Source organism: Arthroderma uncinatum (assembly GCF_011692745.1).
Source record: "Arthroderma uncinatum strain CBS 119779 chromosome Unknown scaffold3, whole genome shotgun sequence".
Classification (NCBI taxonomy): domain Eukaryota; kingdom Fungi; phylum Ascomycota; class Eurotiomycetes; order Onygenales; family Arthrodermataceae; genus Arthroderma; species Arthroderma uncinatum.
The window spans coordinates 1,095,974-1,110,032 of record NW_022983865.1 but is presented as its reverse complement, the minus strand read 5'-3'; the positions used below and the strand labels follow the sequence as shown (position 1 = coordinate 1,110,032).

The 14,059-nt window shown below is 47.9% G+C and overlaps 6 protein-coding genes across 6 annotated transcripts; 2 read left to right on the top strand and 4 right to left on the bottom strand.

Moving 5' to 3' along the window:
• Positions 1-259: 259 nt before the first annotated feature.
• On the bottom strand, positions 260-1,355 carry GIQ15_04129 (putative N-acetyltransferase family protein; the record flags this gene model as incomplete). The annotated part of the gene is made up of 3 exons (XM_033551546.1): positions 260-769; positions 839-884; positions 949-1,355. 3 exons carry the CDS (start codon positions 1,353-1,355, stop codon positions 260-262), a joined length of 963 nt encoding a protein of 320 aa, XP_033405276.1.
• A 512-nt stretch (positions 1,356-1,867) lies between these two features.
• On the top strand, positions 1,868-2,920 carry GIQ15_04128 (DlpA domain-containing protein; the record flags this gene model as incomplete). The annotated part of the gene is made up of 5 exons (XM_033551545.1): positions 1,868-1,945; positions 1,998-2,073; positions 2,115-2,461; positions 2,583-2,681; positions 2,747-2,920. The coding sequence occupies 5 exons, from the start codon at positions 1,868-1,870 to the stop codon at positions 2,918-2,920; spliced, it is 774 nt and encodes a 257-aa protein (XP_033405275.1).
• A 229-nt stretch (positions 2,921-3,149) lies between these two features.
• On the bottom strand, positions 3,150-4,544 carry GIQ15_04127 (3-ketoacyl-CoA thiolase; the record flags this gene model as incomplete). The annotated part of the gene is made up of 3 exons (XM_033551544.1): positions 3,150-3,948; positions 4,014-4,461; positions 4,535-4,544. 3 exons carry the CDS (start codon positions 4,542-4,544, stop codon positions 3,150-3,152), a joined length of 1,257 nt encoding a protein of 418 aa, XP_033405274.1.
• A 1,838-nt stretch (positions 4,545-6,382) lies between these two features.
• GIQ15_04126 (myo-inositol 2-dehydrogenase) lies at positions 6,383-7,661 on the top strand (the record flags this gene model as incomplete). Its single annotated transcript, XM_033551543.1, has 3 exons — positions 6,383-6,417; positions 6,495-7,220; positions 7,301-7,661. The coding sequence occupies 3 exons, from the start codon at positions 6,383-6,385 to the stop codon at positions 7,659-7,661; spliced, it is 1,122 nt and encodes a 373-aa protein (XP_033405273.1).
• A 1,664-nt stretch (positions 7,662-9,325) lies between these two features.
• On the bottom strand, positions 9,326-10,880 carry GIQ15_04125 (uncharacterized protein; the record flags this gene model as incomplete). Its single annotated transcript, XM_033551542.1, has 2 exons — positions 9,326-10,253; positions 10,309-10,880. 2 exons carry the CDS (start codon positions 10,878-10,880, stop codon positions 9,326-9,328), a joined length of 1,500 nt encoding a protein of 499 aa, XP_033405272.1.
• A 1,946-nt stretch (positions 10,881-12,826) lies between these two features.
• GIQ15_04124 (charged multivesicular body protein 5) lies at positions 12,827-13,554 on the bottom strand (the record flags this gene model as incomplete). The annotated part of the gene is made up of 2 exons (XM_033551541.1): positions 12,827-13,408; positions 13,489-13,554. 2 exons carry the CDS (start codon positions 13,552-13,554, stop codon positions 12,827-12,829), a joined length of 648 nt encoding a protein of 215 aa, XP_033405271.1.
• Between the last annotated feature and the right edge of the window lie 505 nt (positions 13,555-14,059).

The window sequence follows — 14,059 nt, the reverse complement described above, 5'->3', positions numbered from 1 at the left end:
CGAGAGGGCAAACGAGCAACCATATTGCACCCCCAGGATTCGCATATAGCAACGGGTGGAAGGTATGGCGAACCGATTCCCCACCCCCCACCGAAACCACTTACGATCGCTAATGAATTCCTACCAATATAGATGGAGTCGAGAATCAACTAGTCTGTTAGATATCTATTTGTCAAAGTCTATAATAATTCCGGAAATTATCTATGACATCCACACCCTTCGAGAAGCGACCACCCCAGCCTGTATGCTCAGCTACCGTCTAAACTGTCTTGATCTCGGTACTTTTTCCGCGAATGCCGCGGATCTCCATCGGTTGGAGATGTACATTAAAGAATTCTTTCAGCGCAGCAACGCGTTCTTCCTCACTTTTTAGATTCTTCAGAATTTCAACGTTCCCATTGCGGTTTACTTTGATAACATCCTTGAGAAGCATCAGGTTCCCCTCGATGTCATCTTCCGCCTCGTTGAGGAGGAATATCGTAAAGATGATTCCTTGAGTGAAACCGCTTCTTGGGTGTTGACTAGTCCACCAATTCATCACCCCAAAGTCCTCGGGTAAGAACTCGATGTCGTAGAAACAGTAGGCCACCACCCACTCGCTGTCAGTGTCCTTGCGGTATCGATACTGCCACGGTCTCTGAGCAGCGTCAGTGTTGATACTGATACTCTTCCGAACTAAACTCATCTGGAAAAAACCGGACACGTCTGGCTCGTCGTCCCGCATAACTAAAGGCTGAGTCGGGCCTTGAGGACCGAATCCAACATCAACCTAGCATACTCCCATCCTTGGGTTAGTTCTTCGGTTGATATTCGTGGCTGAGGCTAGAAAGAAACACACCATATATTTGATTTTGTCTATGATTACAATCAGGATCTTATGGCCACTTTCCCGCAGAACCATGTGTCAGCTGGCATTTTCAAATGTTACAAGATTCAGATATCACTCACAAGCCAAAGAAATCGGCATTCTCAGGCCCAGGCGCCAAAGATTTAGAAACTCTCCCTCCGCTCGGGTAGAATTGGAAGCCTAGGGTCCGTAGAACAATCTCAAACAATCCTGTGTTTTCAACGCAGTATCCGCCCAGCCCCCTTTCTACTATCTTATGAAAGAGGACATCAGGGTCCAGCGAAATCGTTTGGTGATGAGAGTAATGTAGGACCAAATTAGAAAATGGAAACGTCGCTATATGCCGCCGCTGGAGCTGGAAAAGCGCCTCAAGGGGATCGGAGGTGACGAGTAGTTCAATCTCCTTGAGCTTGCTCTCTCCAGCCTCAGGCTCACACCGATATAGCAGGCTGAAGTACTGTATCAACTGCTCCCGGGTAAAAGTCGGGCGGCGGAACGGGTCCTCCATTCTGTTCGATAGGATATAGGTGGTATATTCTCGTTATTAGCGGTCAGATATCCGTCCTGGAACCGGTTGCTTCAACGAGAGTCCGGAGTATTTAAAGCATACTGTCCCTCCCTGGCCCCTCGCAGGGCGTATATATATGACTGGACTACTCCATAAGCCCGCAGTAGCTAACAAGCCAGGCTGCAATAGGCCTAAGAGTTGGCCACTTTTAATTCGACCTTAAACAACCTATTTTTAAGCATTAATAATGTGCATCAGTAGCAATTTAAGACACGGCAGAGTTGATCTTTGTCAATATTACAAGCTGCCAAGGGACCTAGCTTTAATATCGATGGAAGCTGCTATTAATATCATGTCCATTTTACCGGTGAACTCGGGAATTTAGCGTGGAGGTACGGAGTAGATATTAATAATATCCATGTCGGTCTCGGGCTAGGTGTCGCCGTCAAGCCAGTCGTCCTGACACAAACCGACATGGTATCTACCATTTTTCGACAAGACATATAGCTCGGATGCCCCCTGGAGCGATCATGATGGCTAGAAGAGACGAAGAGATATTCTCGATTTTGCAAGAGTATTCGGCATGTGATGTATGGTCAACTCGCCCCTTGATATAGTATTGATGCTCACGACCGATGCTAGGTATCAGATGCCCTCTTAAAACTCGAGGCTGTCCCGAAGGGCGGCACTTGTTATGCAGGGTTTATAGCAGATATCGGTGAGCTCACGGGAATAACTACTGGAATATACCATCCTCAGTCCTCAGTCTGACATACCAAAAACACCAAGTGCCATTTTCTCCTTCCAACAAGGATGTAGAGAAACAGCCGAAGATCATCGGCTATGCATCGACAGTCAAGTTCATGCCCAAAGCTGATCTATCACCTGCCGAATCTTTAGACGGAGAACATGGGTTTCCGCCTGGTACACACTGGGTAGATCATACAGAAGCGGATACTGTGGTTCTACTTGACCAGCCGGAGAATCAGAAGTGCGCAGTCCTAGGTGGAATTATGGCCTCACGAATGAAAGTCAGAGGTGCAAAAGGTGCAGTAGTCAATGGCCGTGTTAGAGATTTAGCTGAACTACGGGGTCTACAGTTCCCTGTAAGTACAGAATTGGACATGAATTATGTTCTCTGATTGCTAGTCTTGTATCTTCAGGCCGTCGGCTCTCCTTGCTGCAAATATTTATGCATACAATTATTCATTGCGGTTATGTTAACAGGTCTGGGCTCGTGCAACATCAACGGTAGGGACTGGTGCTGAAGCGAAAGCAGTCCTCCGTAATGTGCCCATTTGCATCCAAGGAGTGACTGTATCACCGGTATGTTGACTACTTCTACCCTCTGCGTAGTGAAATAACCCTCATTCTAACACACATTCGGATAGGGTGACATACTGTTCTGTGATCCGCTTGAGGGCGTCGTGGTTATACCACTTGGCCTCGTTAACGATGTCCTAGAGTTGATGCCAAAGCTCGTTGCTGCAGATGAGAAGGTTAAAACAGATGTGTCGAATGGATCTACAGTATTTGAGGCTTTCAAAAAGCACAGAAATGGGTAAATCTGCATAGCAGGAATTACTTGTAATAGACACTACGCCAGATATTTCGGCCACCCAGTTCAATGATAAACCTTGAAGGATGAAAATATGTATAGAAATAAATTGATATAAATACAGCTAAATCATCTCAAATATGACAGGCGGCTTTTATCCTCGCAACATGTCATTATATAAAGAAATCATTCATATACACCATCTAAACAAACGCTCGCTGAGGGGGAATCGATTTTTACTCGGCAACCCAGACAGCAGCCATACCCATTCCTGTTCCAACGCACATACTGGTGACACCGATCTTCTTATCTGTTCGCTTCAACTCGGTCAACAATGTGCTGACCTGGCGGGAACCGGTACATCCAAGAGGATGGCCAAAGGCAATAGCACCACCCTTGGGGTTGATCTTCTCGAAGGGCAAACCTAGCTCCTTGGAACACCACACAGCCTGGGATGCGAAAGCCTCGTTGATTTCATAGATGTCGACATCTTCCTTGGTGATTCCGGCCTTCTCTAAGGCAACGGGGATGGCCTTCCATGGACCCTGTCCCATGAGAAGAGGCTTGACACCGACAATGCTGGCGGTGACGTACTTGCCAATGATCTTCTGTCCAAGTCGCTCTGCGGTGGAACGCTTCATCAAAAGGACGGCAGCGGCACCGTCTGAAATCTGGGAGGAGTTTCCAGCGTGGATGGAACCGTCAGCGGCGAAGGCTGGTCGGATCTTGGCGAGGGATTCCGGGGTGATTCCAGCACGGACACCGTCATCAGCCTTGACGGTGATGGTCTTCTCCTCTTCGGTCTTGGGGTCGGTGAATTTAACAGTGAGAGGGGCTATCTCTTCGTCAAAGAGGCCGGCTTCCTGAGCCTTGATTGCCTTTTGGTAGGAAGAGGCAGCGAAAGCATCCTGCTCCTTACGGGTGACACCGAGATCCTTGGCCATGTTCTCTGAAAGAACTCCCATGGGGACCTTGCAGTTTGCAGCTTCCATGTGGTTGTCTAGTAGATCAGAGAACTCTGTGACAGCTCCGGGGCTATTCGTAGGTTAGCCTATGACCGTACACTTGAAGAAAAGAGTTAGAAAGAGATGACAACATACCCATATTGAGAAGACATGCTCTCAACACCGGCTCCGATACCGACATCGATGACACCAGCCTTCAGGGCATTGGCAATATCAACGATTGCTTGTAGACCACTGGAGCACTGTCTGTTCAGGGCTTTGACTGCAGCAGTCTCGGGGAAACTAGCGGCCAAAGCGGCAGCGCGGAATTCAGTGGCACCACCACCAGGGGCGAGCACACATCCAACAGCAATATCTTCAACAACAGAAGGGTCGATCTTTGATCTTTCAATCAGGGCCTTGAAAGCACCGACTAGGAGATCAGCACCAGCGGTGTCCTTGAAGCCACCCTTGCCGCCTTTCGTTATGGCCGTTCGAAGGGCGCATGTCACAACGATATCGCCTGGGTTTTTCTCGAGGAGAGCAGCGCTACCACTCTTCTTCGAGGTGATTTGCGAAGCAACTTGCATAAGACGCTGGTATGCTGTAGGAGAATCACATGTTAGGCACTCCGACCAAAATATCCCTATGACGTAGGTATGCAGAGAGATACTTACATTGAGACATGTTGAGTGAGGTGAAGATGACAGTAGGTAAAGCACTATAGGGTGATTTATATAGTCAAGAGCAGTGTAGGGGGTCAAAAAGAAGGGAGGAGGAGGGTATCTCGGGCGTTGGCCTTTATATGCGTCTCCATCGCGGCATCTGATTCTACTTTCAACTCGGTCGGTTTGGCTGCGCTGGGGAAGTTGCCGAGGTATGTGGAATAATGTTTATCCGATCCGTGCTTATGTGGTGAACCGAGGTCACGTGAAGCTACCGTTCGGATGGCAGAAACTCCATGTGAATATTCAACCAGTTGGCCAGAGATATAGATCGGAGCATTCAAAGATGTCGTTCGCTCCTAGGTCGCTCATATCGAGCAAGGGCATGCGATGCGCGCATAGCCGGCTCAGTTGTCCCTCGCGGGTGGACGCCGAATTGGTAGATATAACGCCTCGACTTGTCTCTATTAATGGCTGTATGATCAAGCTAACGCAAGCTTCAGACACAGTTATTTCCTCTCCTGCCCTTCTGTCGCAGGCTATCTACTGCGCAATCAAGCCAACCGTCCCGTTTCCATGCGTATTCTACACAACGAAGCCTTCATGTCTCGCCGTTCCGTTCCCTTGCGCAAACCGGACAAAAGACATCAAGGCTAGCATCCCGCTTCTTCGCATCCTCGAGTAGCAATGCAATATCTCCTACAAGTCCCGCGGGAGAAGAATATATCAATCCGTACAAGGCTAAGCGGGTATGGCCACCGGACATGTCCAAACTATCGCCAAAACAACAGTTTAGACTGGAGCGGAAATACAGACGACGCGCAAAGCTAAAGTGGGCAAGGCCAACTTGGACTAAGTGGACGAAGTTGGTGCAATGGGGCTTGATTGGATGTTCGTGACCCCTTTCATCCGTCGTCTTATGGAAATCGTTCATATGGTGCCCGTTAAGGTCAAAACAAAACTAACCATTTAACCCGTTGTTTACAGTCGTTTTGGTATATGCGGTCTTGTTTATGGAATTGAAAGACGGCGGTACCAATCCGTTCACAGGGGTTAGTTCCTTTCAGCCTTACTCACTCGGCGAACTGCGTGCCATGTCAATTCAGCCACTGACCATAATGTTTTAACAGTTCCGCGAGTACCTATGGGGACTCTTTGATAACTCTATATTGACGGGACGCCGGCCCGCACTTCGAATCGAATCTACTTCCCAGGTAGAGAAGTCTAAAACCCAGTAAGAGAGTATAATTGACTCAGGCTCTCATTGTACGAATATATATTGTCGGTTGTGTCTGATATTAGCGATATTCTCCATTTATACCATATCATAGAAGTATTCTTCGTTTGCATTTGCAAAAATTGTCCAGGGAGGCGTTGGGGCTGTCAACCTCTACTCGTCAACGTCCACCGCGACGACATCATCTTCGTAGGATAAAGTGTCTGGAATTATAAGATCTGTATTACCTGGTTAAGCACTTCTATTAGGCTTACGTTTCGAGGGCGATGAAACTACTCATGCCGAGAGGTCTGTCATAAATAAAAGCCGGTGAATACTTTTTGTCTAACTTACTGTATCTTCGAATTTTCATGTCAAATTTTATAATCTAAGGGCCACTTGGACTGAAGTTCCCCCTTTGCAGGCGTCTGTCAATATAACATTTATTTACTTCGGGGTAACGGTATAAGTAAGCCAATTATGCGGGGTTGCAGATCGAACAGCCCCAACTTCAGCCCCGAGATAAGCTCCTCCAATACTTCTTCTAGGTTGACCGCAACTAGAGATCCATCTTCATCATTTATCGAGATCGAAAACCATTTGAATCCCTGGCTCCGGCTGAAACTACAACCTTTTCTCCCAAGATGGCAGCTCGTATAGTAAAAGTCGGGATCATAGGGTTCGTCACTCAATATAGCGAAACCATTTACTTCCAGTTACATTATGCTAACGACTCCTTTTATATTTAACCTGTAGCTGTGGTGAAGTGTCCCAGGTGATACATATACCAAACTTCCAGAATTTATCGGACACATTCATAGTCACCTATCTATGTGACGTTTCAGCAGGAGCTCTGGAGCACTGCAAGAACAAAATCGTCAACCCCAGCCTTCGGACGACGAAAAATGCGGAAGAGCTGTGTCAGTCACAGGATGTTGACGTCGTTTTCATTGCTAGCAACGATGCCTACCATGTTGCCCATATCCTACTCGGCCTGAGATATAACAAGTTTGTATTTTGTGAGAAACCAATGGCCCTCTCACTAAAGGACGCTGAAACCGTCTTAGAAGCAGAGAAGAGCTCGTCAGGCCGAGTTATGGTTGGGTACATGAGACGGTATGCTGGAGCTTTTCTAGACGCTATCAAAGAAATCGGTGGAATAGGCGGCATCTCTCACGCAACCGTCCGTGACATCCTAGGCCCAAACTCCTGCTTTATTTCACAGTCCGGAACTTTCCCCAAAAAGTTTTCAGACCATAGTGATAATGATGCGGTTGAGCTTGCTAAGAAAACGGGCGAAGCTCTAGAACAAGCATTGACTGTTGAACTCGGCATTCCTGTCAATCCAACAACTGCAAATATGTGGAAACATCTTACGGGGCTGGCTTCCCATGATCTAAGCGCCATGAGAGAGTGCCTAGGGACTCCGCACAAGGTCCTAGGGGCTTCAATTTGCTTAGAGACAGGCCCTCAATTCTGGAGGTAAGATTTGGGACATCGTTTCTAGAACTCTCTGGTATAAAACAAGAGATACCACAAGTAAGCGGGCTAACTATTTGCAGTGCCCTATTTAAATATGCGGGGTTTGCTGTCTGTTATGAATCGGGCTGGGACGAGATACCACGGTTTGATGCAAGCATCGAAGTGTTTGGAAACACAAAAACAGTGAAAATATGCTATGATACCCCATATGTTAAGGGGCTGCCAACCACAATGGTCGTTCGACAGCTTGGTCCCAACGGCGAGTATATCGAATCCACCGTTCGAAAAACATATGAAGATCCATTCACCCTGGAGATGAAGGAACTCTACGAGGCCGTTGTGGATGAGAAGAAGATTATCAAAACGACGGCGGCAGATGTAATGGAAGACATTAAGATTTTTCAGATGGTGATGAAGACCGGATATGCGCAATTATTATAGGCTTGTCGAATTTTATCTATTTACTAAGTATCTATTTATGATAGATTGAGTATGGTGATCTTCTAAGCCCTCTTTCAACAGCCGGACCTGAAACACACACCCTCTGCTTCCTTATATGGACTATGCCGGAAGGCGCCTTGCCTTGCCTTGCAACTCTATACCCTCTCGCCCTACAGCGAAGCGAGTGAAGTTTGCCAGGGCTTGATTAAGCACCTTTTGCTCTTTAGAGAATATCCCAACAGAGACCCAACAGAATATCCACCACCGTACCTTGGCCAACAGGCCCCAGCTCATGGGAACACTGAAGTTCTGCATACACACATATTCAAAGTATATAGGATACCAGCCGGATTCATCCCAATCCAGGAGCCAGAGACGGAATTTCTCATCGATTATTATGTTTCTGGGCGCGAGGTCTTGGTGCGAGAAGGTCAAGGGGGTATGCCGGTCTGGCTCGAATCGTGGAGTACTGGTCGAAGCCCTATAAGCCTTGCGTTGCCGTGACGGGGTGATGTTATACCAAAATCGTACAAAAGCGGTAATGGTTTCAGAGCTGGCGTGAGGTGGGATACCATAATAGGTGCCTAGCCACATGGACCTGCATTTTCCGTCGGAAAGTGATCCAGCAGTTTTCGACGTCAGGGTTCGCATCCGACGAACAAATCGTCGTAATTGAATGGCTAGCAGTAACGACCTAGGCCAGCTGAGAGACACCCAGGCCTCTTCTAGGGTGTGGCCCCTGACTCGATCCGAAATAATATAGATGTTGTCGTGCTTCTTGCTTTCTACCACTCGTTGGATACGGGGCACCGAAATCCCAAGCTGTCTTGCCCGTTTTATTGCCCTGAGTGCGCCACTCTCTTCGCCGCGTGGATACCGTTTGGCGACCAGGTTTGGGGAGAGGAAGAACAGACTAGAAGATCCTTGGGATACTCTGGATCTATTAATATGATAGACTAGGGTCTCCTCCTCATATCGATGGAGCAGGTGTTCTTCGAACTTGGCACACATTGTAGCTGAGGCATGTACCCTGCCTAGCCTCAGGATCAAAAATTAGAAGGTCATGTAGCATTGTGTGCCCTTTGAGTGGGAATTGCAACGAATAGGGTGCCAAAATGCCCTGCTCGAAGTAACGGATACCTTATCACGTGGCTTCAGCTGCGATGGCGTAAAGTGTATAAAAGCAAATAGGTCCTTGATTTTATCCCTTAATAATAAAATAATAACCCGGAGTGAAAAGCTATAGGCAGAAATGCTAAACAATAAGCACAATGCGGTTCAATCTTGCAAGGAAAAATGATATTAAGAAAAATAACTCCGGAGGCATAAACATATTCCAAAAGAAGTATAGAGAACAAGAAGAGAAAAAGTGAAAAGGTCATAAAGTCATTCCAGTAGTGGGAAGGGTTGGGGTCGTTAATCATATCCATCTCATTTGTGTTTGGATGGGTTTTTGGGTCGGGGTTCATTCGTCTCATCGGCATGTATCTAGGTTAGTCATGCACAGCCGTGAAATGACTGTCATCCCGAGAAAAAGAGAGTATGTAGTTTCAAAATACACCTGGGGTAGCATCATCGTCTAGTCATTCAGGGTAAATAATATGCATCAAATCATCAATGCGGACAAGGAACTAAGGAAATTAAGGAAAATGAAAGAGAGGACGTCATAGCCAATCACCGCTTGACTTTCTCTGGTCTGGACTTGTAACACCCACATTCAAGTCTAGCCGTGGTGGAGCTTCGCTCACAATTCCGGGTTTCTTCTTTGGGCTCTGATTGCCCGTTGCCTTCATGGGACTGCTTGGTGGTGCATCCCGTGGAGGTCCTTCGCGAACGAACTGATAGTCCCATCCGTCTTCAGCAGCTGCGGCAACCCAGACCTTCAGACCGGCATGAAGTGCGGGATAGAATTGTTCCTTGCATGTACGAAGGCTTCTTCCCATCACTTTTTCAAAGCCAGATGCTTTTAGATCTGTCCTGAGGAGGTTGCGTTCTTCAGCCGTTGGCATGGATGCAATGATTCCATTCATGAGGTCAAGATGATTTGCAAGATAACTGGTAGCTTCCCACTCGACTCCTCCAATATATGGAGCAGCAGGGACAGGAGGATGGGGTGGTGGGAAATGTCTTTTAGAATAGGGCTGAGAAGGGTCAATAAGTCCATCTTCCAATGCTGTAACTGGCACAACATTATAGTGGTGTAGGAACATCCAGAAGACTTCTTTAGTAACGTTGGTCACTTCTTTGCACCAGACTCGGTATGGTCGAGGTTGGTAGATATCGGCAATAAATGAGAGTGGTTGTGCTGTTTCTGGTGGTGCAGGGTCGCGCATATAGGAGAGAATAGTATGAGCACGAGATACCTGCTCATCAGGACCAGCAGTGGAGAGGAGTGTGAATAATAAGCTGATAATTATTCCGCGAGTGCTGAATTCGCTGGGGCCTTTCTTATCATCGTCGAAAAGCATTTGTAATAAGGTAGAGAAAAGATGACTTTCTATGGAGCGTAGGTGGTTTAGGGCCGGTGTGGTCGTGCACAATGCTTTCAAGCATAGTAGCACTTCATGCATGAGTGTATCTTCGTGTTCCTCTCTAAACCGATACATTAGTAATGTGTCTATTTCTCGGCGCTCATCTCTCAACTTACCTCCATTCTACTTTGATAATTCTGTAAAGTAGCTGTATGAGTTCATCCATACCACCGCAGGACATGAATTCTTGGACCCAGGCTACTGTTTCATTTCGTAGCAAGATGCGGAGTTTGTGTAGTTTTGTAATCTCGACAATCTCCGGCTTCTGTACTTCTTTGAGGTAATGAACAAAATCCGAAGGTTCGTCGGCATCTTTGGGTGTCCGGATGTATTGCAAGGAACTAAGCACAGAAGCAGAGATTCCACGAGAAGAGGAGCTTGATGGTCGGGAGAAATCCACAGATTTAGGGCGTTTGGAAGAAGACGTAGATTCTGGTTTCATCTTCTTTAGTGGCGAGGAGTCGGTCTTGGTTGTGAACGTACGACTTCGAGGCCGTGTCTTAGAGCTAGACTTTCCTCGACTTCCACTTTCGGAGGCCTTTTCAGCCTCCTTGTCGGCGTTATTACTGCTGCTGAAAAAGCCAAACCTCTTTTGAGTAGATGCTGATGGGGCGGATGGTGTCATTTCATGCTTCGTTACGAAGTCAGCTTTGATATTAGTATCTAGCGCCCTCATCTTATCGCGCATATTGAGTGGGATGTTCCGAGATTCCTAGAAGAAGGAGTAAGTAACGAGCTTGACAATAGCGAGTGGCCAAACTAACCAATAGTTGTTCAAATGCACTTTCGATAGCGGCAGATTTGGGGTCCTCCTGTTTAGCCGGTGTAGCTGTAGCTGATTGATCCTTGGCATTGAAAGCCGCAATTGCCGCCATGACCCGGGAGCTTCTACGTCCGTTTGAGACTCTCCTTTTTGCTGGAGCCTCGTCCGATTTGGCTGAGCTATGTGTGCTACTACTAACGCTGCTTTTCCGTTCATGAAGGTTTGCGTTGTGTGGTCCTAGGGGGCTTGGCTTTCGACCCGTTGCTAGCATCTCCCTGACACCGGAAGCGCTAGATGGGATAGAATCTGATCTACGTCGTGCCTTGTCAGAGCGTGTAAGGCTTGGTCGCTGGTAATCGTGAAAGTTTCTCTGCTTTGATGGCGAGTACCCCTGGGGAGTATAGAGTGACATCTCCTCGGCCACTGTCCTTCTATTTTCTGGGACATAACGAGAGCCTGAGCTGTCCTCTGAGGGCATGCGTGAGGTATAAACACTTGCACTAGATGCCGTGTCGTCATAAATCTCGGTGGGGCAGAAATTTTCTTTGTCCCTGGATCCAGAGTTTTTGTCCTTTGGGCCACGCTGGTGTTTCCTGAATAGAGATGATAAACTGGTGGACGACTTTGTCTTCTTTGGCTTATTTCGCTTTGGAGGTTCTGGTTTTGCCGGTTCCTTTTGAGGCTGCTCCTTCGTGCTCTTGTCCTTTAGGAGAGACTTCAGAGATAGCGTGCTTTTAGTTCTCTTATGGAGTGCCTTTCCAGGCGGGTTGGCATTGTTTGACAAAGGAGATCTGGAGCTCGAAGTGGCCCTATTCGTCTCTCGCTCGGAGAACTGATGCTGGGGACGAGAGTGGGGGTGGTCGGCGGGGAGAAGACAGTTGGTCACCATACCATTGGGGACAGAACTTCCAATAACGGGATCATAAGCAGATTTGCTTCTTTTATGTCCACTCGAGGGAAGAATTGATCTCAAGGCCGATACCTTGGAGGAGTGAGGGCGGGAATCGCTAAAAATCGACGTCATGTTTTGGGCTATGAATAGTCTGTTGTCACTGTTAGTATATAGTGTTTTGAATGGTAGAATGGGCATAGAGCAATGAACCAACCACGCTGGGGATAGTGATCTCTTAATTGAGTGTTGTTGACGGCAGCGAGACAGCTAGAAGGGAGTATCGACTCTCTCTCCTGATGATGCTGGAGTAGAGAGAGAGATCTGATTCTCGGTGACTGGCGTTGTTTATCGTGTCTGCACAGGCCGTTCAAGGTGTCCCGGGTAGAGGTAAACAACTGACGATGCAGGATAGAGGATGGAGGAAAGCGTATAAATACAGACGCAGAGGAGAAAAAGTACGCTTGAGGCCGTCCGCAAATCACCATGGACCGCTTCACTTCGGTCCTGCGTCGCGGCGCCGTCGAAGTTCGTTGTCACAGCAACCGCGCACTTAGATAAGCGCGATGAGTAAGCGCCTCTATACAATCGTCGACCGCATATACATTCAGTCCTTTATACCACTTTTTTGTACGCAGTATTTATTTGTTTACTCCCGCTTTCACGATGGAAATTGTTTACGTCGAGGGTGTCAGGCGGTGGCACTGTGTAACTGGATGAATGTCCTGATTGTTGACGGGCGCAAACCGGGAAAACTGGCACTATGGTGACGGTGGTACCTCTCGAGATGGCATGATAATAAAGCTACGGCGTGGAGGATCGGAGGAATTATGTGATACAAGATCTCATGCCTCCAGATGTTACATTTTAAGCAGCAGAAAAAAGAACAAAGCGCTAAGCATAACGAGAAAAAGAATGTCCCTGTCCAACGCCATTTATTATTAAAAAAAAAAAAAAAAGGGAGCCGCGCCAAAGAGAACGATCAGCCACCAGCGACCTCCTTCACCTTATTCTGCTCCGGCGGCTCGTCGATAAACTGTGGAGGACCGACCTCATCCTGCATAAAGGATGGAATCGCCTCCTCTCCGCCCATTGCTTGTTCGAACATCGCCTCCTCGCCAAGCGCCTCCAGCTCGGCGTCTAGATCTGCTTCGTCGACGTCCTCGGGCACATCATACGCCCGGCTGATGCTGTCCTGGATCTCGTTCCCGATGTCCATCAGGTCCTGCATCTCATCCTGCATGCGCTCGATCTGGTCGATGTCCACCTTCCCGTACTGCTGCTTTAGAGACTTAGTTGTAGTCTTCATCGCGTCGACGGTCGTCATGACATTGCGTAGGTTATCCTGCATCATCCCAGCCTGTTCCATGTTCCACGACTGCTGCGATAACTGGTCACGCTGGCCTTCGTATCGTTTCCGCTGCTGTAGAACTTTCAGTGCTTTCTGTCTGAGAGCGCTTTTGCCAGGCCCGTCACGCATCTTTGACATCTTCGTCTGGTAGGCCGTGAGCTCAGAGTTTAGAGCGGCTAGTTTGACGTCTATACTTGATATGCGAGAGTCGACCTGATGCCCATGTTAGTTTCAGCCTGGCTGGTATAATATTGACAACGCGGGGTAGCGGACGACGGGGTGAAGACACATACACTCGTAATGGCTCCCTCCAGTGTCGGCTTTGGAGCCGTGCTCTTCGTTCCAAAAAGCCGGTTCATCCTGAGCTATTAGTTGTATTATTGAGACTATCTCCAGTATATTGATCCAGCAGCTGTATCCTCCGTTCAAGGCTGTCGTGGCGTCTCCGGGTTGAACTTTCTGGCCAGGCGTTCTCCTGTAGCCCGTCTAGTGTCTTTCAAGCTATTCAGTATTCAGTATTCACTATCCAGCACCAGCATCAGCATCAGCATAAGCATCCGGTGTAGAGGTTCGTCAAGGCAACCGTGAGGCGAAATCAGATAAAGTAGATAGTGCCACGTGACGCCTCCTTCCTGTGGGGCGTCGCAGTCGAGATAACTTCACTTTCACATCAAAGGTGACTTGCCTGCGCCGTGAACACACCTCCGTCCCCAGCTAGCCCGCTACGTTTGTCTCTGGTCGCCAGCGTGACACCGGCAGGATACATGTTGAGCATCATTGTTCCTTTTTCGCACCAGATATATTACCAGCTAGCGCCGGAATCGTGCGATCTATTCCCCGGCAACGGTAGTTATCTTGCCTGAT